The 20646-nt window shown below is 46.4% G+C and overlaps 1 protein-coding gene across 2 annotated transcripts in view; it reads right to left on the reverse strand.

Annotated features, from left to right (window-relative positions):
- Nucleotides 1-20646, reverse strand: part of LOC147706620 (uncharacterized) — a 189918-nt gene that overhangs the window by 162184 nt on the left and 7088 nt on the right. For both annotated transcript variants that reach the window (XM_086933114.1, XM_086933113.1), the window contains exon 2: nucleotides 3138-3518. In XM_086933114.1, coding sequence (XP_086789240.1) covers nucleotides 3138-3518 — 381 coding nt within the window. The remainder of the gene's footprint in view (nucleotides 1-3137; nucleotides 3519-20646) is intronic.

A 20646-nucleotide genomic window follows, 5' to 3' on the forward strand; every position in this document is an offset into this window, starting at 1 on the left:
TATTTTACCGATTCGGTAAATTTACCGAATCGGTAAAATACCGAATCGGTATTTTTAACGATTCAGTAACTTGCAGATGTAGGTGGGACTCTTCTGAGTCCCACAGGCCTTACAGAATCGGTATTTTACCACCCAATCCAATTGGGTGGTAAAATACCGAATCCAGGTGTGCATGCACACCTATGCCATGTGACAGACAGACATGCCCTTAGGGCATGTCTGTGTGCCACATGGCACACGTGCCTGAATTCGGGGTGCTAGAGGGTGTCAAAGTGACACCCCCTGCACCCTTGCAACATTCAGTATTTACCGAATCAGTAAATACTGATTCGGTAATGCTCATTGATTCCTATGGGCTTCAATGCCCATAAGAATCAATGGGCCTTACCGAATCGGTATTTACCGATTCGGTAAATACCGATTCTTACAGAATCGGTAATTCAATAACCAGTTCTACCTACATCTCCCCCATGCTATTTTACTGATTCATAAATACCGAATCGGTAAAATTCGATATTTATGAATCGGTAAAATATACTTACCTACATCTGGCCCCAAATTGCTTACAACGTAGCACATTCAAGCGGGCATTGTTTTATTGCAAGTTGCAATGGGAGATTCCCTTATTATGCCAGCAGCTGCGCACGTGGCCTGCAGTATGCAGCGTGGGAAGTCTGGGGGCGAATACCACAGATTAAACTATAAAAGCAAAATTACCGTACGACAGGAGGGATAAAGGCAAGTACACGAAGTCCCTCTTGCTCAAGTCACATATTCCATGGTGGGTTAGTCACCACTGGCACTGGGAACCTTAGATTCTAATAGTATCAATGGTAAGTTACACATGACTCTGTGGTCTTGTGGGGTATGTAGTCCAACTCTGAAGTGTAGAATGCAAAAGTACTGCACATTGCCACTATGTTGAGTGTGATAGATGCAATAATTTGATCCCTGCCAAAGCAAACCAAAGTTCTTGGGGTCAGATGCACAACATACAACCGTTCACTCCAACCTCACTGAAGGTAGTCTGTTAGCAGAGGTGTAGTGCGGGACGTCGAAGACAGTCTTTCTTGAGCAGGATGGCTTCAAAAGGGTGGGCCAGGGAAGAAGTCAGAGTCTCCGATACCATAGCACCCATTGATTTCAACACACCCCAGGGCATACTGGATGTAGTAGAACAGGTTACCCTTTTGCAGTTTGAGGCCCGACACTTTGTGGCTGCTTTCTGCCTTGCGTTCTTTGGGGCATTCCGAATTAGCAAACTGGTTGCTAGGGCAAAACCTCACCAGTTAGGAGACGCATTATGCAGCCACTATGTAAGAGTGCCAGATAGGTTGGAGATCCATCTCAGGAGGTCCAAAACTGACCAATCTGGGAGGGGGACGGACTTAGTACTGATGCTGCTGGGGGATCACAGGTACTGCCCAGTTTCTAGAGTCAAAAATGTCTTACCAATTTGCCTCAATGTCCCTGGTTACTTTCTAATACATGTGGATCAGGTGCCACTCTCTTAATTCCAAATAGACAAGGTCATGTGTGCTTGCCTCGAGCGAGCAGGCCTACCCTGTCCTGACAAGAAGTATTCAAGTCACTCATTTCGAATTGGGGCGGCCACTGCAGCGTTTAAAGCCGGCATGGGGCAGGAAAGCATAAAAAAAGTGCACTCTGGGAATCCCGTTGCTCTCAACGCTGCATTCATCCTTGAGTGGGACAGGTAATGTAAGCTAGGCCTGTGCCCCCCCCACACTGTGACAAAGGGACAATTGTATAGATTATGTGCGCAGTGAATTGCAGTAGCATATCCAGGCATCATTTGTATATTATGTTTGCAGTGAATCTGAGCAGCATGCCATGTAGTTCATTGTGCAAGCACAAAGATTATTAAAATAAGTGTGTGAAAATGGCATCCTTTTATTTTTGCCAGTATTCCGAGTGTGGGTGATCAGCCACTCGTTCGTCGCCAGACTGGCTCAGTGGGCCGCACGCAGATTGTGGGTACAAGGGTTCTCACACACTAAGTTTGTCTGGTGGGGTTTCCCCGGCATGAGATGAACCAGCCTCCTGAACAGGCTAGAGCAGGGCATGGCTGGGCAGAAAGGTTTCCCCAAACATCTTGATAATCCACTTGAGAGGCAACGATCTCACTGCCATGGGCAGGGGTGCTCTCCTACAGGCAATGAAGACTGACTTGGGGGAGATCAGCAAGTACATGGGGCAATGCGCGCTCTTCTGGTCTGAAATAGTGCAGCGCCTGGCTTGGCACGGGGCCAAGTCTAATGAAGCAGTGGAGCATTCCCGCAAAAGGGTGAATAGTGCTATGCGCAAGTTCACAGACCAAAGAGGTTTTGGGTTTATCAGACATGAGCCGATCCAAATGAAGGTGAGAGGCTATTTTGATGCTGATGCGGTTCACTTGTCACAGGTTGGAATGGACCTGTTCCTCTTGGACATACAAGAGACATTGGAAAGAGCCGGTTGCAAGTGAAGAAAGTGCTGGTTGGCTGGTGGGGGGCTCTTTAGGCGACAGGGCAACCTCCAGAGCTGTGGTGGAGTTACAGGGCGATCTGGAAGCAGTTTGGGTACAGAAGGATACACCTCTGCAAGAGCACAATAGTAGTGCCAGAGACAAATACCAGGAGTCTCATGGGAGGGTCCTGGAACAATGACTTTAGTGCCCCGTTAGTCCTTTGGGCGGTTGTGGGCCTGAACAACCGGGGGCTTGCCTTGCTACACTCCGCCCTGAAAGGGGCGAGAGTAATAAGGGACCAATGTGTCACGTGATCCAGTAAGGGATTCATCGCTATAAGGGGAGCGCTAATTGGGTTTTCCACAGTGCTTGGCTCATCAGGTGGGCAGGGCACCACTGCCTGCCCTTAGATCGCCCTTAAGATAACCCACCGTATTTGCATACTTTTGTATGGAATAAACCTGCAGCAATATTTTTTTCAAACAAAAAGTTGTGTTGTGTATTTATTCATGCATGTCTATTCTGCTGTGGTGTGGGTGGGGTCTTGTGCTATAATGGAACTAACCACTGACTGAGAAGTGCAAGCGTCCGAGGATCACACACAAGACCCTGAGCTCCTGGAGTAAGTGTGTGCATGTGACACTGACAGGACAGGTGTGACCGACCTTACCATGCACTCTGAGCTGCGCCGTAGCCTTCTGTAGCCCCCTCAGGATCACGTTCATTTCCACAGTGTAGTTTCCGGCGTGATTCGCCTGCACATCTGTGATCCGAAGTGACCCGTTCAGGAGCAGTGTCTCTCGGCCGGTGGATTGAAAGCCATAGAAAGGTGGAGAGCTGTCAACGTGATCAAGGATGATGCCATCTGCGCGTGCCCCTCCGGTCCTCGACCAGATAACATATTTGAGACGTCCCTCGTACCGAACAGACAGGGTGACATTGTCTCCCACTGCTGCGGTCACCACATCTGGAGTGATTGACAGCTGCGCCGCTGTGCATTGGAACAATGACGTCACCCAGACTGACGTCACCCAGACTGACGTCACCCAGGCTAAAAGAAAACACAGAAGAGAAACAACATTAGAGGCGCTGCAGCTGAACCCCAATAACAACTAACACCAGTGGGTGCGGAGAGACAAAGTCGACTGTAACTAGGTCAACAGATTACACAAAAGCATTAAAATATCAGCGCTGAGCTACAATTTCTACATTAGAAATCCTATACAAATCATTTTTAATAAATATGCAATTATCCCAACTCATTCGAGAAAAGCTACCTGATAATATATACATAGTTATTCCCCCGGTTAATATCAAAAAGCCTATGCCATGGTTACCGTATAATACAAAATCAAAAAGCTGTTTAACCAAGCTTCCGTACACTCAGCTTATGTCCTGCTCGCATGTGATGTAAACAAGGGTCTTGTCTCTTCAGCCTACTCTTTGTTAACTCAGTAACCTTGACCATTCTCCTATCAGCCCACACGTGGCTCTTTCTCCACAAACCTAGGTAGCATCACTGACCCCGAGACCCCTAATGTCCATTACTAAGGTTTCAGGAGTTTAACCCTTCAACCTTTACTTCTGGACAGACACAAGGGGTGTATGGCATCAGCTGTCACGTCACCGAGGTGGCCACACCTACTATGAAAGATGCATCACTTCCCGCACCAGCCCTGATGGCAGATATTGGCAATAACAGGGGTCTGCATCTCATCAATTCCCGCCTCAAAGCCGCCTCACTGGACTGGATCAATAAAGCTGTGGGTTCGGAGAGTTTAGGGTCTCTGGAACAGAGTGACCTCCGTGTAGGTTCTCACCACATGTAGGGCACATTTACTAAACTGTCACGCACTGTCGGGTGGCAAGCAACGCTTCTGCGCTGCGTGAAAGGGAGAGAGCAGAAATACACACTATTGACAAAAATATGAAGCATTCCTGCTCTCTCCTTGCACTGATGCACGGTCTCCCTGTCTCGCCCACCCCCCTCATCGTATTTATGTAACTCTTCTTTTTTCCTTGTCTCCTATCTGTCTGTTCCATTTAGCACTCTTTCTTTGTCCTACTTCCTTTACTCCCATCCCCTCTTACCTGAATCTTTCTCCTTGCCCGCTACACAGTCTAGCCCCCTGTCCTTATGTGCCCTTTGACTAAGTATTCTTTCTCCTCTTGTTGGGGAAAGATCCAATATTTATACTCTGGAGTCTCAGCGTACGCGCTGAGAGAGTCTACAGCGCCTACAGAGCCACTCACAGTTGAGGTATGGTATGGCACCCCTTGCCAAAGCATTCCCTCTCCCCTTTTTGGGGAAGGATCCAGTATGTAGGCCTTGGAGTCTCAGAGAGCCCACTGCGCAAAGGGAGCCTCTCGCAACAGAGATGGGGAAATGATACCACTTCCCCTGGGATCACAGCTTACTGGACTTTGGACGCAGCTCTGACTCGTCTACCAGTTTGTGTCCCCGTCACCCCTCCCTCCTCTTCCCATGCTGTGTCTCTCACCCTTCCCTCCTCCATTCTCTGTCTATTTCCCCTGCTCTTACCCCCTCCTCCCCTGAATCTCTCCCCTTGCTTGCTTTTACCCTGACGTATATGTCCTTTTTGTTTGTCTCGACCTTACTTGCCACTATGTTGCCACGCTCTAATAACTGTGTAACCTTTGTAACAATGTAATCTGTAACTATGATCTGATGCTCATGTAAAGCGCTCTGATACCTCCGGGGCTAGCCAGCGCTATATAAAACCTTTAAAATAAATAAATAAAATAAAGGCACCAAGGTGCACACTAGTGCTAGGGGGCCCGTATTACAGACAGGATTGTTTTGTTTGCAATAGGGATCCCTTACTGCTCACAAATAATCCTTTCAGACGTTTTCCTCTTTCGATGTGCGCTGCTGAGCGCCGCTCATGTGCAAAGAGAATATAATGAGGAGAAATAAACATATTTCTCCTCAATAAGCCTTACTTGGGAAAGCGTCATCACTTCACGCAGTCCCAGGTTTAGATGTCTTTGTAAATCTGGGAATGCGCCAACATCCATGGGTGGCCGCATCGCAACGCCCATGGGTGGCCGCATCGCAACGCCCGCGCTCCATACTTGGAACGCCTTCCAAATAGAAACGTAGCGTGATGCCGCTCATGCAACTGCACGGAGTTACATTTCTTCCCAAAATCACACGAGATGGAGCATATCGACCCTGACGCGGCTTTGTACATCTTATTGTTAACTTTGCGTTGTCCGTGTGTCACTTGCCATGATGCAAGGACAACACTAAGAAGGCTTCATAAATATGGAGCCATATTCATCATTTTTTCACACAATGCAATGCCGCAATTCACCTTGCTGAACTGAGCACAAGAGAGAGGGCGGGAATGAGCCATATTTACAAAGAGATGAGGCATTCTGCTCTCTCTTGCACAGAGGGGTTCGAGAGAAGGGCAGTCCAACTGCGACTACCTCAGATCTTCCCTGGAAGGTCCCCCTGTTCCAAGAAACTCAACCTGATCAGACTCAAGCTCTTCAAGGACCGTTCCTTCTTCAGGCTCACAATCAGCTTTCTCAGAGGGCTGATCCTCATCCTGAGTCAGGGGGGAAGGCGCTGCCTTAACCCTACTTCTTCTCCTCCTGGTAGGCAACTGGTCCATTATTCAGAATCCAGTGCCTGTTCAGTGTTGCAATTTTTGACCTGTGGCCTAGTCACAGCAAGCACATGTGCTGAGATGTCTAGCATTCCTGCATGAGTCCTAAACTCCAGTTCAGACTAGGCTGAAGTCTCTTGGTCATTGCCAAGATAACATTCTATAGGGAGGTCTGAGCTAACAACAACCTTCTTGAGGCCAGTTACCCCTTCCCAGGAGAAATTAACAACTGCCATACTGCATGTGGTAGTGGCATTGCTAGCATTGGTCACTAGGTATTTTTCACCTAAATTGATCTGTCCAGGGTACAAAAAGCTGGGTGTCACCATTGTGACACTAGCACATGTGTCCCTGTATGCCTGAGCGACTTTATCATTGATTAAAGGAGTTTGTCTGTACTTGCCCAAGTTATTGGGACTTACAGTAGGGGACATGCATATGTACCCATCACAGACAAGAACAGCTTGAGTTGGTACTCTGACTAGGCCAGAGTCCATATCAGTTCCCAGGGTTAACCCTACTACACCCTTCTGTTGAGAACCACCACTTGGAGCTGTTCTCTCATTATAAGGTTATACAATCCTGTATAGTCACTTACTTTACTGCCCAGTAACCAGCCTTCCAGAGCCTTAGTAGCACAATCTACAAAGTCTGTCCAGTACTGAGTCTGTGTCTTCTGGGTGTCACTGAACAGCAACCTGTACTGCTCAGTGGTTAAGCCAAACCCATCTATCAGAGCACTCTTCAGGACAGTGTAGTTGTCAGCATCCTCTTCTCTAACAGTGAGGAGCTTGTCTCTTCCTTTGTCTGCAAAGGAGAGTCACAAGATTGCTGCCCACTGACTCTGGGGTACCTGCTGTACTTTGCAGGCCCTCTCCAAAGCAGTTATCCACTTGTGGATGTCATCCCCAATCTGATAGGGAGGGACAATCTTGTTCAGGTTTCTATGGTCATGAGACCTATCCCAACCATTAGGGATATTGCTGCCACCAGTGGGCTCTAGCCCTCACAATTTTCTCTCTCTTTCAAGAGCCAGAGTCTCTTTCTCAAGGGAAATTTCTTGCCTCTTGATCCTAAGCTTGACTTCTCTCATCCTAGCTTCATGCTCCTTTCTCTCAGGGGATGTTCTCCTCCTCTGAGAGGAAGCAGAGGACCCTATTGATGAGCCAGAATGGTGAGATTCTCCTGAGAGAGATCTCTGTCTTCTGGGTTCACCAATAGGCCTACTTGGGGGATAAAGGAAGGCCCACCATGGTCATCCATATCTCCAGGTAGCCCTGTGTCTTCCAGATGGGTTTCAGGAACCACATTCTGGTCTTCATCCTCTTCTTCAGAGTCCTGGTGGGAAGCCCCACTAGTATCCTCCTCTGATGATGGATGGCCCCCCTCCCTACTACCATAGGAGCTCCTACTCTCCGAGGCGAGACGAGCACTGCTAGGACCCGGCACCCAGAGGTCTTACATGAACACAGACTTACCCGCTCATGTTCTATCAATTTTTATCGCAACCGGCCCCAACCGTGGCCTTCCCTTAACCCGTACACCAGGTCGGAATTATCACCGGTTCTACGATTTACACACTCCGCCGTAACAGCCCTGAAGAGTCACAGGCTTTGACCTGGTGACAAAGCACGTGTCGGCTAGCGTTGTTCTTTTCTTCTACAGAATACCATCTACATAAACAACTGACTTTGAACTACCGGTGTCGACTTTCTTGTGAGTACCTTCACTGTATCTATACTGTTTATTCTATACGTGTGCCCAGTTCCCATTACATTTGTTGCAGTGTTAAGAGCCTCGCCCTTAACTCACACAGAGGTTTGGGGTCTTCCTCTGTACTGACAGCATCGTTGACACATTTGTTTTCATAATTACTACCACTCATTTTCTTATTACCTGCTTTAGCGCCATTGCCCTGCTCACCACCAAAACCCCTCGCAGAAGCCTACCATGTACCTAAAGTACATGGTATCAATTTAGCGAGAGAACAGCTAGGCTGTGGGCCTGATTAGCAGGGCCACAGCCAGACTAAAGTAAAAAAAACAGAGAATCACAGCAAAAAGTGGGGGTAACCATAGAAAGCAGAATCTACTCTCCTACAGTATGCATTCCAAATGCTTTCAATCTCCGAAAGGACACCCACTGGTCGCTGGATCTTTGAATGTGAAAAGGAAGTGAATTCTGTAATTTATGATCCTGCAATGAAAAGAGCATCAATCAAGAGGAGGAGAAGGAAGGATGGTTCTCAGCAGCACAACTGAAGATGAGGGAGATGGCAATACACACTTTCAGGACACAAAGTTGAGGAGTACAACCCACACAACAGACCAAGTAAGGGGAGTTCACCACTCTTACCAGACCCTCTACACTCCAGAGAGATCAAAGCAAGGCTCGACTCACATTCAGGAATACCTTCAAAAGTAAGAATTCTAAAGGTTGGGCAAAAGATAGGTGGACATTTGGGAGAGAGATCAATCAATCAATCAATTAATCAATCAGTAGATTTCTAGAGCGCCACTTGTCACTCATGAGGGTATCCATGCACTGATCACCAAAGAGGAATGAGGGAGGCTATCAAGGTCCAAAAGCCAGACAAACCAGAGGCAGAGGGTTTCTCTGCTGAATCTTATAAAATATGTGGTGAAGTTGTGGCCAGAGTGCTGGCCAAGGGTTTCAAGAATCTGTTGATTATGGGAAAGTAAAAGTGAGTTCAATAGAGCAGGTATACCGGTCCTTCCTAAGCTGGATCAGGACTGCCCTAAATGTGTCCACTATCACCCTATGTTGTTGACAACAGCAGATGTAAATATATTTGCAAATGTGATGGTGAAACAGCCAAAAACGCACAAAGCAGACTTAGTACAAGAAGAGCAAGTGAGCTTCACAACAGGACGATGCCCATAGAGTCATTTGAGATCATCAGCTTGTGTGCTGTTGGGTGGTGAGGCGAAGGGGGTCTCTTGAATGGCAGTGTTGTTGGATGGTGAAGAAACCTTTGTTAGGTTCCAATGTGACTTCCTCTTCAGGGTGCTCAGCAGTTCAGGCTGGGGGAATGTATCATTAAGAAAGTTGAGCTACGGTACCAGAATCCAAATGCGCTGGCCAATTATGGAGGTCAATAGTGGGGCACATTCCACATCAACAGAGGCGCTTGGTAAGATTGTCACCTGTCCCGACTGTGGTTCCTTGCACCCTGGGACCCATCAGCTATAAACATAAGGGACAATGTTGACATAAAAGTGTTAAAAGTTGAAAAGGTGACTGCTAAAATGCTACAATAAGGATTGGAGTCCTTCACCAGTAATAAATCTACAGCAGTTTATTTACTAGGTACCAAGTACCCCATTATAGCACTTGACTCTCTCAGGGTAGCAAAGCAGAACAGTCCAAGACCTACTAATGGGAGCGGTGTGGCTAGTAACCACAATAACACTCAATAAAGCATTTCCAGCCAAGACCTTTTCTTATAAAAAATTACTTTTATGGTGCACACAGTATAAAACATTACCCATTAAAGTGCAAATGTGTACAATCAGGTGGATGGACATACATTTGGTGATACAATCAGATCACATCCTGAAAACTATACCCGCTATATCCCCAATCTATGCTGGATGCATTATCATAATATAAGGTGGTGGCATCACCAATAAGGGTATATTTCCAAAGAAAGGATGGAGGGGGCTACTTTAAAGAGGTCCAGCATACATGCCAAAAGTATGCTGCAATTAAAAGGGGTATGAAGTTCCTCTAAGGCTAAGTGAACAGGACGAACGAGATACAAATGGTTGGATCAGATGGGCAACATTGTCCCACGGTATTAACGATAATGGGGAATTCCTCCCTTCGGAACTAGGGCTCTCACACACCTATCGAGCTAGATGTCATGCTTCATGTAGGAAGGGGGAGGCTCTAGTTGGCGCAGTGCAACACTAGCGACAAGCAGGGACTCTCTCTTCCTCGTCAGGGCTGAGGTTTACCTTCCAGACAACCTCTGCTTACCCTCTAGGTAGTGTGGCTTAAGCAGTCGTAGGCTAATCTTTGGGGCACATAGGGTTAAACACTTGCAACAGTACACCTTTACAACCAACCCACCACACAACGAGACCAGACTGTATTCTTGTAAAAATATATATCTTTATATAGATTTTAAGCAGGCTTGTGAATACAGTCAATAACTTTATGGATACGGTTGCAGAATATTTGATTCAGGTTACCACAGGTCTTTATAGCAGTTCTCTTGAGGCCCGTAGGCTGGTGTTAACCAAAGTTCTTTGTGGAGCCGGCGGCTTCCAGGGGATCTGTCCCACGTCGCGTTGCCTTCCCGGGGTCGCTGATCGTTGCGGCTCTTCGGCCGAGCAGGTCACTGGTCGTCCGGGGCAGCGGTGCTCTGTGGCGGCACGGTCCTCTCCTCGTCGTCCGCTCCGACCTTGGAGACGGCGGCTGTGCGGCGGTGACAAGTGGCAGTACGGTCCCCAAGTGCAGGACGTACCCAGCCAAATGTCGGTGCAGCTGTGGGCTCACAGCTGGGCTGTCGGGCAGGCTACCGACCTTGTGGATTCTCGTAGGGCAACTGTCTGTCCTTGCAGGTGAGTGACTGCTCGCTATGCAGTCACCTCGATAGCTCGGACCGGACGGGTCCTCCTTTGCTTTGCTCTCGGGCTCCCGGTGCAGTTGTGGTCACGGTGTTCGGGCCAGCGGCTGCTGGTCCTCACTTTGCTTCCGCGGTTGCTTTGGGCCCCGGTCACGGTGGTCGGGAGGAGGTGGATGCCTTAGAGGAGATTCCTCCGTCGGTGCTGCGGCGATGGTCAGCACCCGCAGTCGCTTTCCAAGGGGGTAGCGTCCACTGGTCCTGGGACGCTGGTCAGGGGGCAAGTTCAGTTGCAAGCCCTTGGAGATCTCTTTGTAGAGTTTGGCACAAGTAGCACAAAAGTCTTTTCTTAGTCGTTTTGTCTTCCTCTCCTTCAGCAGCAAGGCACCAGACACAGGCAAGAGTCAGCACCCTTCCTTGTCTCTCACGGTCCTTCTCGTAGGGCAGAGTCCTTCTGTGGCCCAAACCGGATCTAACTTTCAAGGAGCAGGGCTCCTTCTTTTATAGGCCAATTCTTTTGTTCTCGCAGGCCAGGGGGGCCTTTGCATAGCCACTCTCAGTTCTGGAGTACCCCGGCGGGTGTACTCCGGCTTCTGCTTTCAGTGTGAGGGGCAGGCGCATCAGACGCCCCACAGGAGGTGGAGCCAGCATTGTCCGGACAGGGGTGGCCAGAGTACCTTGTTGATGGGGCTTCGCCCTTCCTGGGCCAGGTGCCGGCAGAGTCATCCGCCGCTCCCCAGGAGGGTGGAGCCAGCATTGTGGTGGCCGAGCACAGTGACAGTTTGAGTCAAGAGGCACTCCTACCTCCCACTAAGGTGTAATCTGCGCATTCACCACCTGTCATCCCTCCAGCCCTGTCACTCACACATCCCAGACAGTCGGATACACATACTGGCAGAGGCAACTGAAATGGTTAAGCAAGCAAATGCTAACTTTCTAAAAGTAGCATTTGCAAACCCAGGATACTGAAATAGGCTTGACTACAAGAAATATCTCATTATCCTGAGTTCAGGCATACTAAACATGACTCACTACCATGCTCCTTGAGCCTGCGGGGATTATAGGGTGTAATAATCCTCGCAGCTCAGTCTGGCCTAATGGAGCAGGTAGCCTTCGATAGTGAAATACGGTCTTCGTTGTAAGTCACTACCAGGACATGCCACGCACATCAGGGCTTGTCCTACCTTACACCTACAACGCACCCTGCCCGCAGGCCTACCATAGGGGTGACTAATATGTAGTCAAGGGAAGGGTCGGTGCTGGCAAGTGGGGACACTTGCCCAGCTAGCGTGACATTAAGATGCCGCACGCGGGTTCTGCGGTCGCAGTTCCCAGACACATCTTTACGGCTGCTTCGGTGGGTGGCGCAACCAGCGCTGCAGGCCCACCAGCAGTATTGGCATCTACAAGCCCAGGCACTCTCTCGTGCCCTTTACTAGGGACTGACAGCAAATCCAATGCACCAATCAGGAATACCAATCGTATATACAATTAACAGTAGGGAGCACTTGCACTGCGGCACGGATCAGCCGTGGCGCAGTGCCCTGAGTATCGGAAAACCAGCAAAACATCGGAGGCACATCAGCAAAAAGTGGAAGGGAGACTCACGCCAAGGTGCCAGGTCTAACACTTCATCATATGAGCCTGCCCCTCATCAGGTCGACGCTGCAATACCCGACGGGCACCCAGTATGGGGCTCTTTAATGGGGATTGTTTGTTCCTACCGTTAGGTGCAGTGGGGGTAAGGGGCCTAGTGTGTGTAGATGTGGGAAAAAGTGAATTAAAACAGGTCAGTCAGTCCTAGAAATGATTTTTATTCAAGTAGGTAAACTGCCTGATTAAAATGGATAGTCGTGGGGAACTAGAGGCTATGTATCTAGCTATGTTCGCCCAACTGTCAGACGGTCAACATGTTTCATGTCATGGGTGTCAGGAGGATCAAGACACTTCTTCAGGACCAGAGAAGCCGCTATCTACACAACGTGGAAAAGGGAAGTTACCTACCTACCACGTGTTCAGGTATTAACCAACACTGTTTTACAAGGTTTGCTTCAATAGTGTCCGGCGGTGGTAAAGGACATCAATTTGTGTCCAGCACTCATTGAACACTCCTCTTGTGACCTACCCTGCCGCTGGAACCGGGATTGCTACCAATAAGGGTGCCATCACATCAGTAAAAGCAGCAACATGTTATAGTTCACCATTTTACCAGCCCTGAAGTCAATGTGAGTAGTACCAGCATGCAATACATGTTATAACCCACCATTGAAGTCAATAGCATTCATTAAACTGTAAAACCTTGCGTTGCTAACCATCTTTCATTTCAATCAAGCACTGAATTGGATGACGTGTCCCAGAGCCTTTCTTTCTCTTTATTCAATGTGTGTCTGCAGCTCTAGGATGTAGGAAGCTGGCTCTGTATATACTATATCAAAGTGAGGTATAGTGTGCACAGAGACCAGTGGATCCCCAAAGGTAGGCAGAGGTAAAAGTAGATAGCACCTTACTCTCTATTTGTGGTAGGGTGGTGGAGCAGTAAGGCTTTATCAGAGAACAGAGTTAAGGGGAGCACTCACGGCCCAGTAGAGCAGAGCAGCGAAAATCGGAGCTCTGGTATTAGCCCTTGCACCAGCATTTTTCCACACGATGACAATTTACCTCTGGGGACCACAATACCCAGTGTTCCAAGCGCCAGGGGGCGCTCACTTGGAATCACAGCACCAGGTGGCACATAAAAGCGGCTTCAGGCTCCCTCAGTGGGTGAGCCGTCTCGGACAAGTAGAGCCGAGCAGTGACAACTAAAGCCCTGGTATTAGCACTTGCACCAGCACTTTTCTGCATGACAAAACTTTACCTCTGGGGACCACAATGCCCAAAGTACCAAGCACCAGGAGGCGCCCACGAGGAATCACAGCACCAGGCGGAACATAAAAGCGGCCTTGGGCTCCCGCAGTGTGAGAGCCCTCACGGACCAGTAGAGCCGAGCAGTGACAATCGGAGCCCTGGAATTAGCCCTTGCACCAGCACTTTTCCACACAGCAACACTTTACCTATGGGGACCACAATACCCAGTGTCCCAATCACCAGGAGGCACCCATGTGGAATCACAGCACCAGGCGGCACATAAAAGCGGGATAGGGCTCCCACAGCTTGGGATGAGCGTGGGCATGCCCGGACGAAGCCCAGGCCAAGGGCGGGCCCATCTGTCCCCTTCTGAGGCTGAGCTGGACCACCCCCTTAACAACTGTATCGTGGCAGAGGAAGCATCATTTCAAAAGGTACGGTTTGATTCCACCGTTAGACTTACAGCCATTTAAGGGTGCGAAATTGAGTAGACACAAAATTGCCAAGGATGAGAGCAGCCAGGGAGTAGTGGGCACACTTGACGCCTTTCTTTTGAGGGCCGAGTCTGCCCTTATTCATGATATTGAATTAACTGAGCATCGGCTTTCGCTGGAACTTCAGATTCCTCAGAAAGGCCAGTCCCCATTTGCTATCCACGCACATATCTAATACAGAATTAGCAAGTTATCGTTATACAAACAGTAAGGAGAGTAATTCGTTATCATTTTTTCTTTGTCTTTGATCCAAATCTGCCAGCCAACACGCGCCAAATTTCTTTCAAGCAATACCTATGATATGGACCGGCATTTCACCAGACTGTATAAGGTCTGATCCAGTTCACGATACAAACACGGAGCGTATTCCACCATTACTCATCAGCGTACTCGATTGAAGGACAAAGTAGAATTGATACGGACAACATACCGCGTCTCTTGCCTAGACCTTGTACAGTATGATGAAACGCCGGTCCTTATCACAGGTATTGCTTGAAAGAAATTTGGTTCACTCTAAAAGAAGACATTTATATACATTAGACCAGCCGGGTCTGAAGTAGAAGCTGCAGATTGGACAAAGTGATAAGAAATAGGAGAGCCTGACAGCCCTGAAGAAGTCTTGGGATCTACCTCTATTGAAGAAACATGTGTTGGCTGGGAAGTTTGGAATAAAGACAAAGAAAAAATTATAACGAATTACTCTTTTTACTATTTATATAATGATAACTTGCCAATTCTGTATTAGATATGTGCGTGTGCAGAGGATAAGAGTTACTTCATTTGTAACCTCTCATGGCTACTGGCCCCTTTACTTTGGTTGTTACACGAAATGTGTTATTTAGTCTTGTAAGCACTATTTTCTTTATTGTTTTTTTTACTGCAGGCACAACGTGCTTTACTTACATTCAGCACCCATGCGTGCTTTCACTTTCAAAGCAGCCGGGACAATAGCAGCTGCTTGTTTGCAAATCCATAGGTCTTGCATTTAAATGCGAGACTAATGGCATTGCAAATATTTTTTTTGTTGCAACCAGAACCCCAATACGCAGTTTAGTAAGATCCTTTTAATGATAAGACTACCCTAAGAGTACCCTGAGAGGCAATTCGGAGGAAGGTAGAGCACAGTAAATATGATTTTACACAACCGTAGGAAGCCATAAAAAAAGCTTGACATTTCTGCATTACGTGAACTTTCACATCGCATGCTCTTCCCCGCAGGTGGTGTGCACCTGTTACAACGCACTTTTTACAACGCACTACTGTTACAACGCATCCATTACAACGCGGATACTGTTACAACTCATGTTTTTACAACGCATTTTTTTACAACGCAGGTACCTTTACAACGCATACCATTACAACGTAAGTATTGGTAAGTATATAGTAATATTTTAAATGTTATATGTTTGGGGTTAAGGGGTATTTTTATGGGTTAGGGTCAGTTTTGGGTTTTTGGGTCAAGGGGTATTTTTAGGGGTTAGGGTCAGTTTTGGGTTTTTGGGTAAAGGGGTATTTTTAGGGTTCAGGGTCAGTTTTCAGTTTTTGGGTAAAGGGGTATTTTTAGGGTTCAGGGTCAGTTTTCAGTTTTTGGGTAAAGGGGTATTTTTAGGGTTCAGGGTCAGTTTTCAGTTTTTGGGTAAAGGGGTATTTTTAGGGTTCAGGGTCAGTTTTCAGTTTTTGGGTAAAGGGGTATTTTTAGGGTTCAGGGTCAGTTTTCAGTTTTTGGGTAAAGGGGTATTTTTAGGGTTCAGGGTCAGTTTTCAGTTTTTGGGTAAAGGGGTATTTTTAGGGTTCAGGGTCAGTTTTCAGTTTTTGGGTAAAGGGGTATTTTTAGGGTTCAGGGTCAGTTTTCAGTTTTTGGGTAAAGGGGTATTTTTAGGGTTCAGGGTCAGTTTTCAGTTTTTGGGGTACAGGGTAAAAATAAATTAAATTTAATTTTATATTAAATGATTTAATAGTAAATAAATTAAATTAAATTACTTTCCATTATTTTTGGGGTTGTGGGTCAGTTTTGAGTTTTTGGGGTACAGGGGTACATGGTAAAAAATAAATAATATTAATTTAAAATTAAATAAATTAATGGAAATTAAATTACATTTAATTATATTTTTAAAATTAAGTTACTATTATATTATTAATATTAACATATACTTACCAATACTTACGTTGTAATGGTCTGCGTTGTAAAGGTACCTGCGTTGTAAAAAAATGCGTTGTAAATACATGCGTTGTTGCAGTATCCGCGTTGTAAAAACCGCGTTGTAACGGTATGCGGAGTAAAAGTCCGCGTTGTAACATCATATATCCCCCGCAGGTGCATGTTAGAAAGGTTGGATTGCGTGAGCGCTCTGCGGCCCAGAACTCTGGACAACATCCCACTGCCACCATCCTCCAGAGTCAGTGCTTGACAGAGCTGGTGATGTCAGAATATCATTTGGAGGAGGTACACACGGAGTATTATATTTAAAGCGACTGCTACCAACTCATTAGCTTCTAAGTAAAAAGTTGACAAATCAGTGATGCAGAAACATCCTCAGGTATCGCAATAAGTAAAATAGAACATTTTAGAAAGAGTTCACATTATTCAAGAATTATAAAACTAAGATCTCATTGAGCTAACTTCACAAACAATCCAAAAATAAAATGAGTTGTGCTTCAGATTCTCTTTCGATGTCCTTTATAGTCTATGCAAAGAGTGTCCTGTGCACACGAATTTCTCATGTAGTTATCAGGTGAGAACCAGAATGTAGTAAGCATTCGAGAGATTATTTCACAATCCATCAGTGTGGAGTGAAAATTATTTAATAGTTCAGAATGAATCCAATCTACACTACACAATTCCACATCATGCTACAATATTTAACAGCACACCACATAAGTAAACTCCACTACAAACCACTCCACAACACAAAATACCATTCCAGATAAACTCACTCCAAGACACACAATCCCACTCCATGACACAAAGTCACACTCCACAAAATGTCAGTGCACTCAATACCACACAATACCACACAATTACTATCCACATAATTACACTGCACACCATGCCACATTATTTCACTACACAACACAATTCCACACCTAACAATTCCAATCCAAACCATATATGCAAATGCATACCGTATTTTCCGGCGTATAAGACGACCCGGCGTATAAGACGACCCCCTACTTTCATGGACAAAATGTAGGTTTCATGATATATTCGCCATATAAGACGACCCCCACTTCCTAACGTCCTACAGTCCCCTTTCTATCTCCATGGACTGAGGAGATCATGTGGTACTGACGCTCCTCTCCTTCCGATGAGCGTAAGAATTGCGGAAGGAGAGAGAGATCAGCACACGTGGAGGAGCGCCTCGTCTGCCTGGGGGATGCACACGTGGAGGAGCGCCTCGTCTGCCTGGGGGATGTGCAGCTGCAGTCCAGGTAGGGTTCACGGCGCCATTTGTTTTCTTTTAAAGCTTGCGCAGTGTTTGAGTTGCCTCTGGCTGGCGAGGGGCTGATATCGTGTTGCACAGTGCCACCATCGCCTATGTAACGTTCGTACTTCTGCTCTGCTCATTAGCAGCCTGTGGTACCGTAACAGTACCGTAATTTATTTTCAAGACCGCCTACGTTCTTTGTTCTGTGCTGGAGTTCCCTAAGCGGCACCCATTTCAATTGAGACGCGGTCTGACACCTTCGGGTGAAGTCCGCGCTATGTAAAAAATACCGCCATTTTTAGTAACCGGCGTATAAGACGACCCCCGACTTTCCAGAACATTTTAAGGGGTTAAAAAGTCGTCTTATACGCCGGAAAATACGGTAGATTGCAAAACCATATATTGAAATGCTTGTTTACCTTCCAATGCGTCCCAGAAGATCCTGTTCCTGGAGCTGCATTCCTCCTCCTCTCTCTGTCAGCTCTGTGCTGCCTCATCCCTTCTTCGAGGAACAGTGCCCTATGGGGGATGCTCTCTCTGGGGCCCACAAATCCATCCTTTTTCCAGGTCTGGCTCTGACTGAAGAGAAACAATGTAACTTGTTACTTTGATTCTCTTCAGTCCTGGGTCAGTGCAAGGAGCTCAGAGCAGGCTGCACACTGCAGCTGTTTGAGAGTCAGCCTCTCTTGCACAGCTCTCTACAGATGAGCTGAGGGGGCCACCTTCACATACTAAAGACGGGGCCCCCCGAAACTGCGGGAGCTGCAGGGGTGTTTGTTTCACCCCTCGGCTCACGTTCCAGCAACACAGCCGCAGCTGAGGAAAACTGACAGGCATTGAGAAAAGTGCCTGCCATGCCACCTAGTGGCCTTTCCCCTGCCCTGCTCCCATTACGTTCTGTCACGCAAAGAGAGACTGTTACCTCTACCACAAGGTTCCCAAGTAAAGGAGGACTCCAGAAGAGAATCAGCATCAACTGGGTTTGGGCCTCCTTCATGGGAAGGGTCAATTATTCATTAAAAGAGCTCAAAACAAGATCCAAAAATTACTGATTTACTGCTCTTCTGGATTTTGGAGACAAAAGTTTTGCAAAATATTTACTAAATATTCTTACTATATGAACAATTAACATAATTTGATACCATTAATTCAAAGTGGTTTATGATCACATTGTTCAACTACATGTAATATTTCTGCTATGACTCTTCTCACAAACAAAATATTAAAAAAGAATATCACATTATGGGAGATATGTACAAGGAAATGGCGGAGCGCGGCATTAGCCTCATTGGCTTAACGACACGCTCCGCCACTTCTGAAATGCAAGGCTGCAGCATATTCACAAGAATGTGGTGCAGCCTTACATGAGCCGCACCAATGTGCCTGCCTCCGCCTTTCTCTTTGTGACTGCCATTACCGCTTTACTCTAGCCTGCGGCCGCAATCATCCTTCCGGTTCCGTGATTACTACGCGGCGTGCCTTTCAACACCCACGCCTCTTCCTTGGACTCCTACGCACACCCCTAACCGGGTTGGAATTATCACCGTTTTTTTGGACCTGCTCCCCACACCATTCTAGACACGCATTAGCCCTGAAGAGTCACAGGACTTTTCCTGGTGACGAAACACGTGTCGGCTGGTTGTTTGGCTCAACACAGTTGTTGTTTCATGATATAAAACATTTCAAACTCATGCTGGTGTCGACCTCTGTTTTTTATATAACATTTAACATTTACAGCAATTTTGTGAGATCCCCACAATGTGTGCCCAGGACTGTTCTCACTTTTCAGTGTGGATCCTTGATTCACACACTTACGGGGGTTATTGGGTTAGTCCTCCGACCTTGAAGCACCGTACTAATACTAGTCCGCGGATAACCACACACGTATTAGCCTGACCGCCATTCTTCCTGTCGTTACTAAAACACAACCCATAGACTTTTGCGATTGTGTCATAGCAAAACCATCTTTAAAATATCTCATTTTCATAGAACTAAAAATATATTCATAATAAAATATGGAATTAAAGTTAACATCCATAGAAAAGGCAATTGAAAATTCAAGCTACCATCAACTGAAATGCTGGCTAAAATGAGGTGTGCTATGCAGAAAGACCTACTAAGAAAAACTACCTTCAAAGCAGCAGAGAAAATTACCTTGCTTCCTTGATGAACCACAGAAACAAGGATTTGATGTATGAATCTTATTCATCAGTGAATACATTGAATCAAATCTACAAGGTGCACTAACAAAGAAATACTTTAGGTTCAGATTACTTTATATACCAATATTTGAGTTTGGAAGAATATTGAATCTGAAACTGAAAGGTAAGAGTGCTTTCCGTCTGTGTAATTATAAAGTTGACATGCTTGATCATGTTGTTTGCATTTTTCCAGAATTGTTAATATTAAGGAAACTATATTTACAGCAGAGCGATGAGGGAGGCCAGACCATCAGAGCCACCCTCAGACACTGTTTTACAATCAAATACCATTTTTTTTGTTGAAAAACTAGCTCACCCGTCACACGTTGCTGCGATCTCAGAAGAATGGAAATTTAAGGAAACTAGTTATGATAACATTTAATTTACATTGTGTCATTTTTATTGAAACATTCATTTTGATATGGAAAACATTTCAAAGTGTGGCTTGAGCAGTGCGTACTCGATCGGCTTCCAATCTTGATTCTCGTTGCTCTCCTGTTTCATTCGAGCGGGCTTGAGCACTGCGTAATTGATCGATTTCCAATCTTGATTCTCGTTGCTCTCCTGTTTCATTCGAGCGGGCTTGAGCAGTGCGTAATCGATCTGTTTCCAATCTTGATTCTCGTTGTTTGTTCGTTTGAGAAGAACGGGCTTGAGAAGTGCATACTCGATCGGCTTCCAATCTTGATTCTCGTTGCTCGTTGTTTGAGAAGAACGGTCTTGAGCAGTTTGTATTCGAACAGCTTCTAATCTTGCTTCCCGTTGTTCGTCTGTTTCTGAAGCTCGTAATGCCTTTTTCTTTCGTGCTTCAGATGTAGATCCACCAACCGATTTCCGTTTGGGGGACAAACTGTTGACGATGCTCGTAAATTCCCTGACAATTTCAGTATTTGAAAGATTATGAGGGCCTTGATGGGCCGATAATTAAAAAGAATTTATGCCAGAAACCTTTGCGGGAGTGTACTCAACAACTTCCCAAAGTTTCA

Source organism: Lissotriton vulgaris, chromosome 7 (genome assembly GCF_964263255.1).
Source record: "Lissotriton vulgaris chromosome 7, aLisVul1.2, whole genome shotgun sequence".
NCBI classification, from domain to species: Eukaryota; Metazoa; Chordata; class Amphibia; order Caudata; family Salamandridae; genus Lissotriton; species Lissotriton vulgaris.